The sequence below is a fragment of the Lolium perenne genome, chromosome 3 (genome assembly GCF_019359855.2).
Source record: "Lolium perenne isolate Kyuss_39 chromosome 3, Kyuss_2.0, whole genome shotgun sequence".
NCBI classification, from domain to species: Eukaryota; Viridiplantae; Streptophyta; class Magnoliopsida; order Poales; family Poaceae; genus Lolium; species Lolium perenne.
In genome coordinates, this window is record NC_067246.2 from 148,179,191 (window position 1) to 148,201,055 (window position 21,865).

Sequence of the window (21,865 nt, forward strand, 5' to 3'; positions counted from 1 at the left end):
CACGAATACAACCATAGTAATCAACAAAAAGAACATGAGAAGGGTTTTTAGCACCGGCATAGCCCCTTGTGGTGGGATAGGGAACTCCACACCTCCTTGGGCTAGAGTCACCTCCCTCATGGGTGATACCCATGTTCTCATTGTTCTTCTTCTTCTTGGTCCTTCTTCTTCTCTTTCTCTTTGGCTTGGTAGCCACACCTCCTTCATTGCTAGAGCCCTCATTGGCTCCATCTTTAGCTTCAATGACTCCTTCCAAGTATTGGGCTTGTATTTGGAGTCTATCAATCTTGGCCTTCAAACGATTGACTTCATCTTCATGTTCCGGGTGGGGGTGAGTGATATCAAACACTTGGACCGCCTTCTCCTTGTTCACCCAGAAATGCTCTTTCAATGCATCTTCTTGGAGAGAGTTCATCTTCAAGAGTAAGCACTTGTGGCTCTCCAAAGTGGCGATGTCATGTTCATGATTGCAACAAACACGGTCCTTGCTAAAGGGAAAGTGCTACTTAAAGGCTTCCTCTTGCATGGAATTGATCTCCATGAGCTTGGCCTTCCTTCTCTTGAAGGTGGCAATCTCTTCCTCATGATCGCAACAAGTGACCTTCTCTTTGCTCATGCGGAGGCACTCCATCAAGGACTCATATTGCAAGCCATTCAACTCCAAGAGCTTGGCCTTGGTCTCCTCTAGAGTTGCGATCTCTTTTTCATGATTGCAACACGGTACCTTCTCCTTGCTCAAGCGATAATACTCATCCAAGGTTTCTTCTTGAAGGGAATTGACCTCCAAGAGCAATGTGTTATGCCTCTTCATGGAGGCAACTTGATCTAAAAGATCGTCACAACAAAAGTTAGGCACTTCAACTTCTTTCTCCTTGTGACCTTCCCCTTGAGGATGATCACTTGACTTAGAGAGAATTGCAAATTTACTCTCCAAGGATTTGTAGTCCTTGGTGAGGGTTGCCAATTCCTCAAGTAACTTATCATGGTCATCCTCAAGAGAAAGATTCTCCTTCTTGAGCTCACCCACCAAGGCAAGATCATTATCTCGATCCTTGGTGAGTTGGGAGATGATAGCATCATTGGAGGCTTCAAGGGTAATAACACTTTCTTCAGGAGACATGCGCAAGTTTTGCTCCTCCTCATGAGCTTGAGTGAGAGAGGCAATCTCATTTGCCGCCTCCCTATCAAGCCTCTCCTTCTCCCCTAGAAGATCTTGAGCCACACCAAGTTGAGCCATGAAGGCCTCATCATGGGTCTTGGTATCCCCTTGCATGTTAGTGAGAAAAGCATCCAAACCCACAATCTCACGCTTAATGGTAAGACTAGTGGAATCATCCATAGATAAAGCATTAGATGAAGATGTAGGTTTGGAAGGGGATGCTACCTCGGATGATACCTTTGCCATAAGGCAACGGGAGTTGTTGGCTACGAGGTTCTCATTAGGAGAGTCGAAGAGGGAGTTGGAGGGAGTGGAGATGGCGATGGCAGCCACTCCCTCTTCCTCCTTGTTCGAGATCTTGTCTTCACGTTCTTCACCTTCATCGGAGGAATACTCCTCATGGATGATGAAAGCTCTAGGCTTCTTGGTGAAGGAGACCTTGGCGTCACTGGCCTTGGCGGAGAACTTGGAGAATCCTTTGTAGAGGGATTTGAACTTGTCCTTGCGGATGAGCCTTCCACCATTTGCTTCCCTTCTCTCATAGATATAATCTGCGACGAAGTGACTTTTCTCGCCGCAATTGTAGCACGTTCTCCCCCTTTGCCCTTCCCTTGGGCTCTTGGAGAAATTTCTTGGAGAGTCACGAGGAGAGTATCTTGAGCTTCCTCCTGGTCTTGAGCTTCTAGTCTTGTTTCCATCCCAAAAGCTCTTGGCGGCGAGAGCCATGTGTTCATGATAGTTGGTCTTTAGATCATCCGGACCCCACTCCATGGGATCTTCATCACTTCCACTAGCTTCATGTTCCCTCATCTTCAAAGCGAGTTGGGCTTGCGGGTGTTGTGAGCACGTCCGACAAAATACTCCGCATTCTTCTTTGAGATGTCCAAAGCGATGACTTCGCTAAGGACTTCATCGGATGTCATAGCGCGGAAGGAGGCATTTTGGCGGATGGCCATCAACTTGACTTCCTCATAAGGGAGGAGAGCGTTGTAGAACTCTCTTTTGATCCAATGGTCATCCACAAAAGTTTCTCCAAGATCTTTCATTTGCACGACAAGAGCGATGAGGCGTCGGTACATCTCTTCGGGAGATTCTCCTTCAATCATGATGAAGTTGTCAGCCATTTTGTTCACTTCATCGAACGAGAGCTTTGAATGCTCTCATTTACAGGGAAGAGCTTGTCGAGTTTATCCCATGCTTCTTTGGCGGTCTTGAGAGAGCGGATGTGAGAACGGTCCTTGGGTGTGACGGCCATGTGGATCATGTTGATGGCGGTGGCGTTGAGTTGGTCATCCACCACTTCTCTTCTTGTCAGGTTTCTTGGGTCTCGTGGTGAGTAACCTTCCTGAATGATGCGCCATAGCTCGGTGGAAGCGCTGCGCACATGAGAACGCATTAAGAATTGCCAATTTTCAAAGCTATTGGACTCAAGTAGCGGTGGTGAACCATCAGACAAAATATGAGGCATTGGAATCGGAACATTTATGGTGTAATCACTTGGTGGTGGGACCGCATGATTACCCCTTAAATGTTCCGCAACCGGTGGTTCCTCCTTCCCTTTTGATGAAGTGCCGATTTCCCCAAGCTCCTCCTCTTGAGGGACTTTAGTCGATTGAGCGACAAAGCCAACAAGAGGAAATGTATTAACTTGTGGTGGGGGAACCTCGGCACTTGCCTTAGGATCTATGGCGGGGTTTGGTTTTTGGAGCAACCAACTCCATCATCATAGCCTTCATTTGGCTTACAATGGATAACTCCAATTTCTTGAGGTCATCCAACGTAGTCGTTGTGCTATCGGTGTTTTATGGTGGAGGAGGTTGCCCACCGGGAAGAGATCCATTCCCAAGCACCTCTTGTTCGGCCATTTCTTAGGCGGTAAAGCCCGAGCAAGAAAACCTGGCTCTGATACCAATTGAATGGATTGTTAGCGAAAAAGAGGGGGGGTGACTGGTCGCTACACAAATTTTATAGGTTTTTCAATTTTAGGCACGATGCGGAAGTAAAGGAGGCAAATTTTATGATAGAGGTGATCCTAGTATGATCCTAGCGATGCAACGAGTAAAGGAACCAAACAAAATTAATAGTAAGAGAGAGGGAGCGGGACAACCGGGGTAGCGGAGACGAGATGAGGTTTGTTTCCCGCAGTTCCTCCCACAAAAGGGAGTACATCTGCGTTGAGGAGGTGTGAACCACGAAGGCTCAACGGCCACACAGGCCTCACCTTGTTCCTTGAGAAAGCCCCACGAAGGAGCTTCCCCTTCTCCACTAAGTAGCCGGTCGAGGCGGCGGTTCCTTCACAAGGTTGGGGCGAGCTCCACAAACACCGAAGGCTCCCAACACCCTATGGGGTTAGAACAACTCCAAGCTAGCCTCCATAGGAGCTCTTCTTCCAAGATCCCACCATAGGAACCCTAACTCCAAGATCCACTAAGGACTAGATAATATTGGTGAAGTCTCTCTTGGTAGAACTATAGATCGGGGTCTCCTCCACCACTCCTCAAAGTTTGGGCAAGATTGGTTGGGTAGGGAGGGAGATCCTCAAGGTTTTGAGCTCAACAACAATGGAGGAGAGAGAGAAGAGTTGAAACAATCTGGGGAAGAAGGGGCCCTTTTATAGGTCCCCTCAAATCCAACCGTTATGTGCAGTTTCCGCACGATCGGTACTACCGCTTGGGAAAGCGGTAGTACCGCTCTGGATTCGACATCGGCTCACAGATCTGCCACGTGGGCTCAAAGCGGTACTACTGCTTCCGGTACCACTGAGGTACCGTCAGGGCCTCTGCGAGCCCTGAACTCCCTTCCGGTACCAGAGCGGTACCAGGGCGGTAGTTATGTAGCTTGAAGTTACGGTACCAAAGCGGTACCTTGACGGAAATACCGCTTGGGAGCGGTACTTCCGGTCGAGGTACCGTCAAGGTACCGTCACCCATACTGTGAGCCTTTTCTCAGTGCAAAGCCCAGAGCGGTACTGCTGACCGGTACCAATAGGGATAGCGGAACTACCGCTCTTGGTACTGGTAGTACCGGTCAGGCAGAAACTGCTTTTTCTCTTTCCCTCTACAACCACGTCACCTCGCGACACACACACAAAACTAGAAAACCTATAAGCTACGCTTGAGTCTTCCGATCCTGATGCGTTCATCGAGGGCACCGTGCACCTGCAAATCTATCAAAAGCAACATACGCACACGGTGAAATTCATTCTAGTGTTGTTATCAAACACACAAAACACGAGGTATAGATTTTGCTCTTTCACTCGTGCATCCAACCACCATGAAACAAACTTTGCCAATTGTGTCCACCATATCTACCTAGTAGCATTATTTCTATTCCAAGTAATTCATCATGTTTTTATTATCTTCCAAATTAAATTTTGGCATGAGAAAATTAGTCAGTAAAGCTCTCACGACCTTAATAAACTTGATTATTGTGCCTATCTTATGAAGTTTATATGTTTGCAAATTGCAAGTTGGGAGTTAGTAGAACCATGCTTTCATAGGGAACACTTTCGACATTGCACTTATATTTAGTTGATGTTATGTTCTTTTGTTTATGGATGTCTAGCGGTGCGAAATAAAATGGAAACTTGTAAGTCCACGGAGTTTGTATATGAGTTAGAGAAATGCCTGGGCCGCTAATCTAAGCCACGTATCATTCATGGTGGAAATTTGTAGCTAAGCCATAATGAGCATTCTATGAAGCATTTGCAATAAAAAGCTATACTCATAGTAAATAAAAAATTGTTGAGATGCTCATTGTTTGTTTATCTTGTCATTTTGGCATGGGATTGCTCCTACAAGAGTACCTCCATATCATCGGGCAAAAGGTACCCCGTTGGCGGTTCTCAATGATACATGTATACTTACAATGACAAGAACTTATTTGGGACCTAAGTTGAGTAGCATGAGGTTTAGGTACTCACATTCAAAGGGCATGAGATTTTCAACTTGTGATTTGCAAGCATATACCTCATTTTTGACTCACATTAACTGTAACCATTCAAGATGCTTATCATAGTGGCAATGAGAGCTCAAAGCTAATAAGTACCATACTTTTTGGAAGGTTTATAAAACTTGTTTAGCTTGCTTACTCTGCAAATAGTCTCTCTTTTTACTATTATGTTGAGTCTTCATCTTCTACTTTATGCACCAATTAAGAGATCATAATTGTTATTCTTAGTGCAATGTGCATAGTCCCAAAATTATTATTGATTGATTCATGATTGTGCTATTGCTTGTTCTTAAATTACTTGTATCTAGTCACCCTCTGAACTTTAAAGGTGTCCTGGCATTTATGTTTTTCTATTCCATAAAGGACATGGTGAGTACCACTTTGTTATGTTTTATCTATGCTCATAAATACACAGTTGCTTTCAATGCAGTATTATTCATGATCTTTTGTTTGGGTTACTCTTCATGTTATAACATAGCTGCTAAGTTCTATTGAATTACACCTATCATGCCTATGTTTAGAGTACTTTGATCCCAACTCACAATGTTTTACAATGCTTGATCAAGATTGTGTTGGCTTCATGTCACCTCAAAAAAAAATTTGTTATCACTTACCTACTTGAGGATGAGCAAGAGTTAAGCTTGGGGATGCTTGGTATGTCTCAAACGTATCTATAATTTTTGATGCTCCATGCTTATTTTACAAAAATTCATATATGTTGTGCTTACAATTCGGTGCACTTTTACATGATTTCCGGCACTAACCTATTAACAAGATGCCACAGTGTCAGTTCCCTATTTTCTGTTGTTTTTGTATTTCAGAAAAGTTGTACAGGAAATATTCTCAGAATTGGACGAAACAAAAGCCGAAGTCAATATTTTACCGAAACGAAGAAGAAGTCCAGAGGGAGGTCGAAGAGGCGCCACGGGATGGCCACACCTGCCCTTGGCGCGGCCAAGCCTAGGCCCACGCCAAGGCATGGTGTGGGACCCCAGGCACCCCACCGACCTAAATCCTCCGTCTATTTATACATCTTCTCGGGAAAACCCTGGATACCCGAGCCTCCATCCACGAAAATTTCCGTCGCGGCCGCCATCGCAGAACCCATCTCGGGGGGTTCTGAAGCTCTTCTCGGCACCCTGCCGGAGGGGGAAATCATCGCCGGAGGCATCTACATCGCCATGCCCGCCTCTGAAGTGATGCGTGAGTAGTTCATCCCTGGACCATGGGTCCATAGAAGTAGCTAGATGGTTGTCTTCTCCAATTTGTGCTTCATGTTTAGATCTTGTGAGCTGCCCTACATGATCAAGATCATCCTTATGTAATCCTACATGTTGTGTTTGCTGGGATCCGATGAATATTGTATACTATGTTGAGGTCGATTATATATTCATGTCACATGTTATTTGTGATCTTGCATGCTCTCCGTTGCTAGTAGATACCCTGGCCAAGTTGATGCTTGTGACTCCAAGAGGGGGTATTTATGCTCGATAGTAGGTTCATGCCTCTAGTTTTCTGGAAGAGTGACAATAACTTCTAAGATTGTAGATGTGTTGTTGCTACTAGGGAGAAAACAACAATGTTTTATCCAAAGTTAATTCTATTATTTACTTTAATGTGATTATCTGTTGCTTGCAACTTAATACTGAAAGGGGTTCGAACAATAACCGGAAGGTGGATTATTAGTCATAGACGCAGTTGGATTACGGTCTATGTATTATGTTGTAATGCCCAAACAAATCTCATAGTAATTCTTGTCATGTATGGTTGATATTCTGTCAATTGCCCAGCTATAATTTGTTCACCCAACATGCTATTTATCTTTATGGAGAGAGACCTCTAGTGAACTGTGGACCCCGGTTTTTTTCTTTACACTGATAAATTCAACCACTGCAATCCTGTTCTGTTTACTTTCTACAAACATCTCTTTCCACTCGATACGTCTAATCCTTTGTGTTCAGCAAACCGGTGAGATTGACAACCTCACTGTAAGTTGGGGTAAAGTACTTTGATTATGTTGTGTGCAGGTTCCACGTTGTTGCTGACGTCGGTAGTGTGCCCATGCCACTAGCCAGCTAGCAACACCTTCAGAAGTCACGCCTTTCTTCTACTAGTCGATTAAACCTTGGTTTCGTTCTGAGGAAAAACTTGCTGCTGTGCTCATCACACCTTCCTCTTGGGGTTTCCCAACCGCTTCCACAACAACTGCCAACAAGATTGTCTGGCACCATCACCGTAGCACCATCAGGTGGCTATGGAGGAAAATCTTCGTGCCATGGAGAATGATCAAAAGCTCATGTTCATGGATACCACTCACATGTATGAGAAGCAAAAGGCATATGTCGATATTTGTCGCGAGAAAGTGTTGAGGTTGAAGCAACAAGCCATGGGAGTGTGGATAATGGCTACATAGTCGGCGGCATGGGAGGTGGCTACATGGCCGGCGGCATGGATGGTGGTTTCATAGCCGGCGGCATGGGAGATGGCTTCATGGTAGATGGTGGCACGGGAGGTGGCTACATCAGAGACATTGGTGGCACAGGTGGAATGGGAGGTTGCGGCATGGGAGTTCCTCTGTAAGGTGCCATGGGAGTTCCTTTACAAAGTACAATGGTCGACGGCATTGCATATGGCAATGGAGGCACTTCAACTTCCTACAACACTCCCGTCAATGCTCATGTCCACACCAAGGAGGCGAGGTTGGCGGTCGAGAAGGAAGATGCCGATGATGGCAATGTCCCATGATGTGACCTATGTTTGTGTTGATCGTCTATGCTTTGAACTATGCATTGAGATGTTCATTTTGTGTTGAATTATCATACCATTTGAACTATGCTATGTTGGATTTGATGTTTATGTGTTGTGATGATCTAGCAGGGTTTAAATTCGTGTGTTTTTTTACATATATTCGTGGCCATGCCCTAGTTTACTTCATCTAGTGTAGCACAACTGCCAAAACCTCAAATGTAGCCTGGGCTAGTGTTTTTTTACATATATTCGTGGCCATGCCCTAGTTTACTTCATCTAGTGTAGCACAACTGCCAAAACCTCAAATGTAGCCTAGGCTACATGTAGCCCGGTTTTGTTTTTCTTTTTTCAAACTTCAAAATTTTTGATTTCAATGTTTTAGAAAACTTTGAAAAAAATAGAGGTAGAGAGAATGTTGTAATTTATGTGTAAATTTTCATATTGAAATACATTATATTTTTCCCTTATTAAAAATGACAAAATTTCACAAAATGACAAAATCTAGATTTTAGTGATCCGTTCACTACTGTTCACCAATGATAAAATCGAGATTTTTTTTTTTGCTCACTACTGTTCACCATTGGTGAAATCAAGATTTTTATTTTTGCTGAGCCTAAAATACAACATATTTTCGTTGTTAATTTTTTTAACATGTTTGAAATAAAAAAAATCATAGATTGAAAAACGATCTACATGTAGCCCGGACTACAAAAAGTTCATTCTCAGGGCATGGCCAACGCGTGGCCCTAGCATGCTGCCCTACAAACCACGTAGGTTCGGATGCCCTGGTGGCATGGTCTGCAACAAAAGGTGCTTCTTGCAGAGGAGGCCGGTTCCTCAGATCAGAAAGGGCAAAAGCAAGGAAGAGAAGAAGAAAAGGAAGAGATAAGGGAGAGGTGGAAACCAACGAGTGGACAAGTGTGAAAAAAGTGACGTGAGGAAAGAGACTAGATGATCCCCTATACGGTTGCTTTGGTTCGGATGCTTTTGTTGAATTCTCTTCTCAACGATACAAGCCTAGGTGGAGGGAACGAAGCGACTACTTGTAGCTGCCTCCGTTGCTCATGCCCTCAGCTGCGCGCTGCCCTATTTTACATCATCTTGTAAAGGCAAAACTGAGAAGGTGATGTAAACCCACTTTTTGGTGATCTAAAAATTATAGAACATCTCTTTTGGCTATCCTATTATATACCATCTATTGCCTGCACCGGCCTAAATAATGAAACTTTAGGTGCGCATCCCTTTTCTCTGAAGCAATCCATATGCTTGCAGATCATGTCCTGTTTTGTATGCATGTTAAAATAGCACAAAAGTTTGGCTGTGATCAAACACAAGAAGATTACATTGGATCAGGTAGTCAGGCTGGCGTGGTATAAAGTTTGCCCCAACAAAAGCACATAACAATCGATGATATCTTCCAGTTTCACATACATAATGAACAAGTACAAGATGGAATGTAGGAAAAGATATAGCATGGGCATTATCAACATCAACAGTACATTTCTTGTTTCATGGAGTTGCAACATGCAGATATACTATAAAATAGCTAAGGAACACATTTCAGTATTTGGCCATAAAATTACAAGTGTGCACTATAAAGTATGAACTGGCATCAATAATTAATTACCAAAAAATGCATGATTATTTCATGAAATATATATCCACCAAAGTACTATGCATTTCAATATTTTCTTCGGTATTGCTTGTACAATCAATGTAAGACATCGGAGAATGCATGATTATTTCATGAAATATATATCCACCAAAGTACTATGCATTTCAATATTTTCTTCGGTATTGCTTGTACAATCAATGTAAGACATCGGAGAATGCATGATTATTTCATGAAATATATATCCACCAAAGTACTATGCATTTCAATATTTTCTTCAGTATTGCTTGTACAATCAATGGAAGACATCGGAGAATGCTTGCTCCCCCCCCCCCAGGATCAACGGGCAACAAAGAGGCACTCAAGATAATACATCTAGTAGCAGCTCGACTGTGAGGACTCTAGCCAGGCACAATATCATACCTTAAAGGTATGAATCATAAGTCAATGTCTGCACCATGCTGTTTGCAAGGATATCACAATAGTCATATCCACAAAAATTAAGGGTATTGTCCTATCTTTGCTAACTGCTATCTCCTAAATCAGAACTTGTCATTTCAAGACATGGCACAATATCACTGCATAAACAAAACGTACATCACCTGTTTTATCCAATTTCCTTTTATTACTATCATTAGTGTGTGCCACAACCAGTGACACTATTACTCCAAGCTATTGCTAGTTGCGGATCTAGTATTCAAGCATGATGGGGCCAATGATACAATGACCACATAAAAGATACTCCCTTCTGTTAAAAATAGTAAAGCTTGACTTCTCAAAAAACAAGTACACCTTAGAAAATGGAGGTAGTATAACACAAAGAAATAAGAAGCCTTTATAACAATATGTCTTGCAGTTCAAGCAGAAGCTATAATTCTACTAGCTTGAATGTAGCTGTAAGCCCACCAAGGCAATCGAACAAATCAATAATCTCATCAATATGAAATTTTGCAGCAATTTCCTTCCCCGGTACAGACAATCATATAATGGCATAGTAAGTTTTTTCCCTATTTTATTTAATTGATGGTGAATTTCTTCATTCTTGATGCATAACAAATAAATAACTTACTTAGACTTCCAAGTAATGTCATGGCTTATGCAACTCTATGTTGATATGGAACAAGTATGTAACTTGTAATAATTGATCTAACAAATATACGAAGTTGTAAGTTTGCATATACGGAAATAGCTTATGGTCTAGGCTAGACTGAGCCGTGTCAGACGGTTGGCTGATCTGATGGTCGTGGTTGTCAGACGCCAGGTGCGGATATAACACAAGTACATAATTATAACCTAAACATCATCCTAAATGGGGCAAAGATGGTGGATATTAACAATACACCTGCTGTCCCGGAAGTAGCAGATTCAGAGTAGCAAGTAGTGTATTTAGCCATCTATAGGTCCTTAAGAGTATCAGCAATGCATAAACGCTTAGGGAGGCGCCAAAGTAACAAAAATAAATACAAAGACATAAAATTGCTAGTTAAACGCTCGCGCTCTCAAGGTGGGCACTAGTTTGAGACTCTAACTAAGCTTGTTCATTCAACCCCACTAGGCAGAAAAACTAGTTAGCGCCAGGCGATACTTTATGCGTCCATTGCTGGGGATCGAAGGCCGCAAAAGCTGATCAACTAGGATTCTGATCCTGGCATCTCCATTTTAGTGCCACGTTGTAGATGCTCTAACTGGACAACTAGGAAAAGAGCCAACAGTTTATGGAGTCGAGAAGGAAGATTCCAGCAAACTTATATTTACAAATTACACAAGTATCAGTTGCTTACACCAAACTAGTTCCTAATATAATTTGCATTACGCAACCAATATTAGCCCAAGAAAAGAAAAGAAAGGTCTTGGTTCATAGTATCTTGTTCCATTTCAATTCGACGAATTTGTTGTTTTGTTTCCACGGATGGCCATAAGCAATCACAAGGAACAAAGATCCCCCAGCCCCAAGAATCACAGGTTGGCACATATATACACAAGCATGATTTCAGGTAGAGGGACGAGAGCCGACATCAGGAGAAACCTAACCGCCGGATCGGATCCACCAGCTCAGCAGACTGTGGGAACGAAGCGCAGCGCCGCGACGCGGGCGGCAAGGAGCCCCGCGAGCCTGCGCACGGCGAACTGGGTGCAGTTGGAGAAGGCTATGAGGCACATGAGCTCGTAGACCACCCCCAGCGCCACCTCCGCCGCCGATCGCCGGTTGGCGGGGACGCCGGGCTCCGAGGAGTCCCAGCCCTGTCCAGATCCGGATCCGAACCCATAGTTCCAGCCGCCGCCGCCGCCGTTCCCGCCGCTGCCGTGCCCGAAAGGGCCGTCCCCGTCGTCGCCTGAGAAGGATTCGCCCCCGCCTGAGAGGGTCTTGGAGCGGCGGGTGCGGGGGCGGGTGCGCGCGCGGCGGCGGATGGTGGCGGAGGCGGAGGGGGAGGCGCGGCGGCGGACTGTTGTGGTGGCGGTGGTGGATGAGGTGGCGGGGGTGGAGGAGGCGTGTGGGCGGAGGAGGAGCGGCTTGGGTGGCGGGGAGGAGCCGGCGGTGGCCGTGGCGGCGGAGATCTCCATGGTTGGGGGTGTGCGATCAAAAGGTGGGAGACGTGGTGCGATGGTTCACGTGTGGCCACTGGCGAGGAGTGCGCGCGATTACGGCCGGTCGGTGTTGAGGGTTCCCACTTCCCACTGTTTGAGCCAGGGGAAATCTCACCTTGAGGTTCAGGATCTTGCACTGGGCTTCGCTCGCTGTGCTCCACGCAGCTCCAATTTATGTGTATCCTAGAATACAACATAATCAATTTAACATTCATGCTTCATTATTGGTTACATGCAGGATTTTTTTTCTCAGATCTTTTATAATTTAAGAATATGATTTCTAAAATTTTGAAAATAAAGGGCTATACTTGGCCTCCATTTGCAGTTCTCGCAAATTCCCTCACTTATAATTCGAAAAAAAACTCTCTCATCACAAGTAATCTCAATAGCTATCTTTTTTTTTTACCTGGAACACAATGATTTCATTAAGCTGGCTCAGCAGACTCGTTCGCTGCAACACACGTTAGGGCATGTACAATGGTAGAGAAGGCACGTCTTCCCTTATCTCGCCACATCATCTAGGGAAGACAATAGGCAAAAGTCCTACAATGTGTTATCATAAGCTTGAAGCTTGCCATGAAGAAATGGAGTGCAAGTTCAAAATGAGCCATCTCGAAGAGATCATTTTCTTGACTCTTGCCATCCATATGGTGTTCATGGATATGTGAAGATGCGCCGAAGAAGAAGCTCTCCCATGGTGGATTATGGAGGAGTAATCCACAAGACTTCGTTAAGCAAGCACAATCAAGAAAGGCGTTCCATCTTGTTGCGGTCAAGACCGTCATCATCAAGCTCAAGTGGAATGCGCAAGGTTAAGGTTTGCTCTTGATAGGGTTTCTTTCTCACCGGTCTCATAGTGTAGTTGGAGACCGGTTTATAGTTTAGTTGCCGTTCTATCAAGAGGGCTCTCGAGTGAGTAACTCGGTCGTATCGTTCGGAGAGAGCTCAAACCTTTACATCCTTGCATCATCTTTCTTGGTTGTTATTTGGATCTTCTCCATGTGATGTTTTAGAGCTTGTGATTATTCTCATGACAAGCTCTAGTTCATCGAAAACGGATTTCGCATAGATCACTTGTTGCGTTTTCGAGTTTGGTGATTTTCTCGGTTTCTCATGTTGAGGTGTTGCACCTCTAAATATAATAGAAAATCACCCCCCACTAGTTTCGAAAACGGATTTCGCATAGATCACTTGTTACGTTTTTCTTGGGTAAGCTCTTGTCGTCCTCTTTCCAACAAAATTGGTTTCACTCTATTCGGAGCTACTAATCTTAAGTTTTGGATTTTACAAGGTAGCAGGTTTATATCAGCAGGCTGGATATTTGGCCGGACTTTTGACCGGAATTCCCCAGGGCCGGACTTTTTTTTGGGGGGGGGGGGGCGGATTATCCGGCCCCAACTTAGGTTGGATTATCCGGCCCTGGATTTGCCCCAACGGCTCGATTTTCTTGGGGGTATAAATACCCCCTTCTTCCTCCTTGGGCTGGTGCTTCTCTCACTCTCTCTCTCCTCCATTGTTGATCTAGAGAAGCTTGCTCTATCTCTCAATCCCTCCATGATTATTGACCCCATTTAAGGGGAAAAGGGAGAGGAGATCTACATCTACATCTTGACCAATCAAATCCCTCTCTTTGTGAGTGGAATCCACTAGATCTAGATCTTGGAGAAATTTGGTGTTCCTCCTCTTATTTATTCTTCCTCTCTTATTCCCCCAATAGCTTTTGTAGCTTTGTTGGAATTTGAGAGAGAAGGACTTGAGCATCTTTGTGGTGTTCTTGCCATTGCATTTGGTGCATAGGTTTGAGTTCTCCACGGTGATTCATGGTGGTGAAAGCAAGAAGGTTGTTACTCTTGGGTTCTTGGAACCCTAGACGGATTCTAGGCCTTTGTGGCGATTTGTTGGGAGCATCCAATTAAGTTGTGGATGTGTGCCCAATCTTTGTGTAAGGCCCGGTTTCCGCCTCGAAGAAAATCCCTTAGTGGAACCGTGACCTAGGCCTTTGTGGCGAGGGTCACCGGAGAATAAGGTGAGGCACCTTCGTGGCGTTCGGTGTGTGGTGTGAGTACCGCATCTTGAGGTGAGGCCTTTGTGGCGTTGGTGTGCATCAAGCAACCACACCTCAAGGTGAGCCTCTTGTGGCGTTCGGGAGCACTAAGCCACCGCACCTCTCCAACGGAGATTAGCACTCGCAAGAGTGTGAACTTCGGGATAAATCTTCGTCTCCCGCGTGCCTCGGTTATCTCTATACCCGAGCTCTTTACTTATGCATTTTACTTTGTGATAGCCATCGTGCTTGAAGTTATATATCTTGCTATCACATAAGTTGCTTGTATTGCTTAGTATAAGTTGTTGGTGCACATTGGTGAACCTTTGCTTAGAATAAGTTGTTGGTGCACATAGGTGAACCATAGTATATAGGATTTGGGCTTGACAAAGTAAACGCTAGTTTTATTCCGCATTTGTTAAGCCCATCTCGTAAAAGTTTAAATCGCCTATTCACACCCCTCTAGGCGACATCCGTGTCCTTTCACTTATTTTTTAAGAGATGATCTTTTAGCTAAGGAAAGACAACCTTCTATTCCTTCATACTCTTCTCTCCAACTAAGCAAAAATACGACGTGGCACATCTAAGGAAATGCTGACGTCACTGAAAGGACACGGATGTCGCCTAGAGGGGGTGAATAGGCGATTTAAAACTTTTACGAGATGGGCTTAACAAATGCGGAATAAAACTAGCGTTTACTTTGTCAAGCCCAAAGCCTATATACTATGGTTCACCTATGTGCACCAACAACATATGCTAAGCAATACAAGCAAGTATGTGATAGCAAGATATATATAACTTCAAGCACGATGGCTATCACAAGGTAAAGTGCATAAGTAAAGAGCTCGGGTATAGAGATAACCGAGACACACGGGAGACGAAGATTTATCCCGAAGTTCACACTCTTGCGAGTGCTAATCTCCGTTGGAGAGGTGCGGTGGCTTAGTGATCCCGAACGCCACAAGAGGCTCACCTTGAGGTGTGGTTGCTCGATGCACACCAACGCCACAAAGGCCTCACCCCAAGATGCGGTACTCACACCACACACCGAACGCCATGAAGGCGCCTCACCTAAATCTCCGGTTGATGTAGCCCCGCTCACCGACGATGCTACACCAAGACCAACAAGTCCCCCAAGTGGACCAATGACGCGAGCTCGAGTTAAAGCTCTACATGATGAGGTGAACTCGCTCCTCACCACCCTTGATCTTAGCACCCCTTTGGATGGAATGCTACCTCATGCCGATGTGCTATGTGTCATTAGGTACAAGGCGCATCAAGACCCCGGAGAGGAGGACACGCCAAAGTCAAGGGAAGGAGAGGAGCAGCGGGACATAGAGATGATCACGAAGCTGAACCCGACGTCGCTCGAAGCGCTCAAAGGAAGAGAAGAAGTGCTGGCCGGTCCAGGACCCGGTGCAACCGGCCCCACAACCGGGTCATCCGGTCCCAGGCCCGGTCAACCGGGCGCCCAACCGGATTCCCCTGCATCGTACCGGAAGACAACCGGAAACTTCGCAAGATCCCGGTTGGCGCCCGGTCGACCGGACCCAGGACCGGACCACCCGGTCACAGGCCCGGTCTGACCGGATTCCAAACCGGATTTGACGGGAATGACTCACCAAACTGCCTAAGTTATCCATTCGCGTACCTTTTCGCCTTGCTGGCCATGTATGCCTATATAAGTAGCCTGGACCCCTCCTTTACCCCTTAGACTTGATTTGCTCTCAAACACAACTTGAGCTTAGTCTCCCTAGGGTTATCATCCCTCTGTAATCAAGGCATCCTGGTTGTTGATTTGGATATTGTTGAGTGAGATTCTAGTACAAGCTACTCTCTCTCCCTCATCAATCTCTTCTTCTCCAACCCCAATCTCTCTCCGGGAATTCTGCCGCGTGCCTCTTCCAGGAGATTCTATTGGCGTGGTCCATCGAGCCACGGGGGTAAGTATCGGGTGTATCGGGTTGGTGTGCGTGCGTGAGTACCGGCGTTCTTCGTGTTCTTCGTGTTCCTCGCGTTCTCCCACCTCTTCCCTTGGTCTTCGGGGTCAAATCGCGAGATCGGGCCACTCCCGGGATCTTAGATCCTCATCATATGGTATCAGCAGCTCTTGGTTGCCGCGATTTTGACCCTCCACCCAACCGATTTCGTTTCTAGAAAATTTTCCACAAAATCCCCAAAAATAGCCCCAAAGTGCCTCTTGACCGATCTGTGATTTGGTTGCGTTTTGAGTGGTTTTGGTCCGTGGATTCGGTGTTGTTGTGCTTGATCTACTATTTCCCCAACTTTTAGCCTCCAATTCCATCGTTTCCTGTCGATTTGCTCTTTTGGTTTTGGTTTGGGGAAGAACAGGAGAGAGAAACGTGAAACCCGGTTGAGAAACCCGGTCAACCGGACCCCAGACCGGACCAGCCGGCCCAGCACCCGGTCAACCGGGCGCCAACCGGATTCAGCCGGTCCAGAACCCGGTCCAACCGGATCCAGACCGGGCGCAGCTCCGCGCCCTTCTCCGAGCTCGATTTTCGGCTACCACCACCACCACCACCATCATCGCAGGTATAACTTGCAGTTTTCCCTTGTAACACTCTTCCTTTTGCGATCTATCCCATCGAGCATTGCTTGTTTAGTGTTGCGAGACATTACACGTGGCCCCGATTGTGAGGTGTGTGTGTCGTGTTGAGTAAAGCATCCAAGCAAACACTCGTGTGGCAAGATAGCAAAAGCAAGGCTAACGCTAACATAGTGCGTGAAAAAGCCCCAAAAACACAAAAAGAGTGCAAGTCGCACCATACATCCATACATACAAAAGTGTGAAAGTGCCACCATAGATACAAAAGAGTGCAAGTTACACCGTGTACAAAAGAGTCATAAGCTTTTAAGCAAACGAGAGAAGAGAAGAGAGGTCGCGTGTGAATCTTGTTGTCTCTTCCTTTGCAACCGAAGCTTTGGCTCTCCTTGTGTTAGTGTGACACCGAGCACCTTTGCATACACTTTTCCGCTCACTTTTGGTTGCACTAACCCCGCTTATCCCGTGTGTGTGTTCCACAACTTTTCCGTGTTTATAGTGATCTTCACATTGACATTTGGATTTTTGGACCTCACCCACTTTTAACAACATACTCGATCTTGGATTTGTCTTTTGGCTTTCCACAACACTCGCCTAACACCATATTTGCTAGCTTTTGCGTGTGGTTTTACGTGTGTCCCCGATACACTTGATCTTGCTTTTGGCTTGGTTGATTGCCTCAATACTATCTTACCTTGGTAAGAGTGCGAGGTAGTCTCCTTCCACTAACATACACAACCTAGTTCTTGTCTTTCCATCATGGATAGGAACGGAGATGAACCAAGGGAGGGAGAAGTCCTCCGCAACACCGAGAGATTGGTTACTCAACACAACCTATGGACGCAACGACAAGAGTTCAAGGAGCAACTCGCCCTCTTCGAGACGCGCATCGATGAGCAATACGATGAAGTGGCTCACAACTTCTCCGCCATGAACCAAGACTTGGCTCTCCTTCGTGAAGCTACGGACAACTTGAATGGCCAAATGGCGGCCAATGATGCGAACATGGAGCGGCGCATGGATAGCCTCGAGCGCGCCATCACCAACTTGGGTCGCCATCGCCGACACCGCTCTACTTCATCATCATCAAGCTCGCCACAAGATTACTACTCTCATGGTGGCCTTTCGCCCTCAAGCTCTTCCTCAAGGCATGAAGACCATCATCAACCTCATCGCCCACATGCTCGTCATGAAGACTCTCGCTCCAACTCTAGGCGAGGAGAAATCCATTGCCATGCTCGTCCACATGAGCGTTCTCCACAAGACCAAGTCCTACAACAAGATCGTCACCGAGCGGATCGCCATGCCCACCATGGGCGTGACGACCAACCCCAAGACCAAGGTCTTCAAGATCAACCTCGGCGAGACCTTCGACGCCACCCTCGCCATGACCAACGTGGAAGAGGAGTTCCACCACATGACCAAGATGAACGGTCCAACAATGAGCCTCGTCAACAACCTCGACAAGATCTTCAACAACAACATCACCGTGAGCCAAGTGAAGCTAGTGTCCACCTTCAACGTCAACCCAATGCTATGGTTGGCCATGGAAGACCTCCTATCCCACCTCAAGCCGCAAGAGATGAAGGCATCCGTCCTCGTCGAAGAAACTTGGAGGATGAAGAGAACATGTTTGGAAGGCTCAAATTCACCATGCCAAAGTTCAAGGGTGAAGAAGATGCCGAGGCCTACCTCTCATGGGCACTCAAGGTTGACAAGATATTCCGCATCCACAACTACTCCGGTGCCAAGAAGGTGGCTATGGCGTCTCTTGAGTTTGAGGATTATGCCAACACTTGGTGGGAACAAGTCCTCACTCTTAGGGAAGAAAAGGGCGAACCTCCAATTGACACTTGGGAAGAGATGAAGAAAGAGATGCATGCTCGCTTTGTCCCAACGCACTACATGACCGACCTCTTCAACAAGCTACAACAGTTGAAACAACGAACCAAGACCGTTGAGGAGTTCTTCAAGGAGATGGAGATCACTATGATGCGAGCCAACATCCAAGAGTCCGAGGACCAAACCATTGCTCGTTTCTTCAATGGCCTCAACTACCCCATCAAGAGAATTGTGGAGTTCCAACCATACTCCAACTTGGTTGAGTTGGTCCACCAAGCATCCAAGGCCGAGCGCCAAGTGATTGAGGACATCAAATACTCCAAGCCCAAGACGTACTTCGCCTCCAAGCTCGCGACCTCAACTCCTCCTACTACAAGTGTCAAGCCCGACGCGTCCTCTACATCATCCAAGAAACCGACTATCCAAAGTCGCATGAAGCAAACGGTGTCCTCCACCGCCTCCTCTAAGGCCTCTACGGGACCCTCTAATGTCACTTGCTTCAAGTGTGGCACCCAAGGCCACAAATCATTTGAGTGCAAGAACACCAAGGTCATGATCACTATGGAGAATGGTGATATGGAGACGCTAAGCGAAGATGAATACGAAGCCCTTGTGCAAGTCGCCGCGGCCAATGAAGAAGCTTATGAGGAAGAAAGTGGAGAAGACCCTCTCTTATGTGAGCATGACCCAAGTCCCTCACTTGTGGTCACAAGGGTGCTAACAAATCAACCGCAAGCTATGGAAGACCAACGGTGCAACATCTTCCAAACCCGTGCCGGAATTGGTGGCAAATCGATCAAGGTCATCATCGATGGTGGAAGTTGCCATAACCTTGCATGCACCGAGTTGTGTGAGAAGCTCAACCTCACTCTCCGCAAGCATCCTCACCCTTACCATATCCAATGGTTGAGTGACAAGGGCAACGTCAAGATACAACATACCGTCACCATCACCTTCAAGATTGGACCTTATGAGGATACTATTGAGTGTGACGTGGTACCCATGATGGTGTGCCACATGTTGCTTGGCCGCCCTTGGCAATTTGACAAGAAGGCTATACATGATGGACTCTCCAATACATACACCTTCAAGGTCAACGACAAGAAGTTCGAGTTGCGCCCGATGACTCCTAGCCAAATCATCGTGGATAATGCGAAGGCTTTAGCGAGGGCTCAACTCCGCACCCACCATAGTGAGATGAGAGGAGAGGGAGCGACCCACCACAAAGATAGTGAGCGCCACAAGCCATATATGAGTGAGACCAAGAGTGTTCTCCTAGCCACCAAGAGTGAGTGGAGAGAGGTCCAAGAGAACCCATCCACCATATTGCACTACGTGCTCATATGCAAGGGACCATCATCGGTGACTAACGACTTAACCAACATTCCTTCGTCTTTGTTGTCTCTTTTGAAGGAGTTTCAAGACGTCTTCCCCGACGAGCTCCCTCATGGACTACCACCACTTCGAGGCATAGAACACCGCATCGACCTCATACCCGGCGCTCCGCTCCCAAACCGTGCCGCCTACCGCAGCAACCCGGAAGACACAAAGGAGATCCAACGCCAAATTCAAGATCTCCTCGCCAAAGGGTATGTCCGCGAAAGCCTTAGCCCTTGTGCGGTTCCCGTGATTCTTGTGCCTAAACCGGATGAGACGCAACGGATGTGTATGGATTGTCGCCCCATCAATGCCATTACCGTCCGTTACCGCCATCCCATTCCGCGTTTAGATGACATGCTTGATGAATTGAGTGGTGCCACGATTTTCTCTAAAGTCGATTTGCGTAGTGGCTACCACCAAATTCGCATGGCCTTTGGAGATGAATGGAAAACGGCATTCAAGACCAAGCTTGGTCTCTATGAATGGCTCGTTATGCCTTTTGGTCTCTCCAATGCTCCATCCACATTCATGCGTCTTATGAATCACATCTTGCGTCCTCTCATTGGCAAGAGTGTGGTTGTCTATTTTGATGATATTCTCATTTATAGCAAAAATCTCGAGGACCATGTGCAACATGTGAGAGAGGTCTTATGCATCTTGCGTCTTGAGAAGCTTTATGCCAACCTCCCTAAATGCACATTTGCTCAAAACAAATTGGTTTTCCTTGGCTTTGTGGTTTCCGCTAATGGGATTGAAGTTGATTCTTCCAAGGTGGAGGCCATCCACAATTGGCCTACGCCTACCAATGTTGGTCAAGTCCGAAGTTTTCATGGACTTGCCGGTTTCTACCGCCGCTTTGTGAAAGATTTTAGCACCATTGCTTGCCCTTTGAACGAACTTACCAAGAAGAATGTTCCGTTTGTTTGGGGCAAGACCCAACAAAATGCTTTTGATGAGTTGAAGAAACGCCTTACCGAAGCTCCCCTTCTTGTGCTTCCAAATTTTTCAAAAACTTTTGAGATTGAGTGTGATGCAAGTGGACTCGGTATTGGTGGCGTTCTTATGCAAGAGGGCAAACCCGTGGCATATTATAGTGAGAAGTTAGATGGCGCACGCCTCAACTATCCTATATATGACAAGGAGCTCTATGCTTTGGTTCGTGTTCTTGAAGTTTGGCAACACTATCTTTGGCCAAAAGAGTTTATCATTCATTCCGACCATGAGTCCTTGAAATATTTGAAAAGCCAACATAACTTGAACAAACGACATGCAAAATGGGTCGAGTTCATTGAGTCCTTCCCATATGTAATCAAATACAAGAAGGGCAAGGACAATGTCGTGGCGGATGCTCTTTCCCGCAAAAACACCCTTTTGCTTACTCGTTTGGATTTTCATGTTTTGGGACTTGAAGAGATCAAAGAACTCCATCCTTCCGATTCTTTCTTTGCTCCGATTTTCGAGAAGTGTTCCGTTGAACGAGGAGTGGATGATTTCTATTTGCATGATGGCTACTTGTTTAAAGCTAACAAGATTTGCATTTCCGAGTCTTCGCTTCGAAAATTGCTTTTGCAAGAGTCACATGGAGGTGGTCTTATGGGTCACTTTGGACGTGACAAGACACTCGCGATGTTATCCACTCATTACTATTGGCCAAAGATGAAGCGGGATGTGGAGCGCCTATGCAACCGTTGCACTACATGCCTTCAAGCTAAGTCCACCTCCAACCCTTATGGTCTTTACACCCCATTGCCTATTCCATATGCACCATGGACCGATATTAGCATGGATTTCATTCTAGGATTGCCTCGCACTAAGCATGGTCATGATTCCATATTTGTGGTAGTGGATAGATTCTCTAAGATGGCTCATTTCATACCTTGCCATAAGAGCGACGATGCTTCACACATTGCTTCATTGTTTTTCAGGGAAATTGTTCGCCTACACGGAATACCGGCAAGCATTGTGTCAGATCGAGAC

At 46.0% G+C, this 21,865-nt stretch overlaps 1 protein-coding gene across 1 annotated transcript; it reads right to left on the bottom strand.

The window, feature by feature from the left end:
* Window positions 1-11,191: 11,191 nt before the first annotated feature.
* On the bottom strand, window positions 11,192-12,163 carry LOC127326924 (uncharacterized). Its single transcript, XM_051353707.2, has one exon. It carries the CDS (start codon window positions 12,030-12,032, stop codon window positions 11,523-11,525), a length of 510 nt encoding a protein of 169 aa, XP_051209667.1. The 5' UTR covers window positions 12,033-12,163; the 3' UTR covers window positions 11,192-11,522.
* Window positions 12,164-21,865: the final 9,702 nt, after the last annotated feature.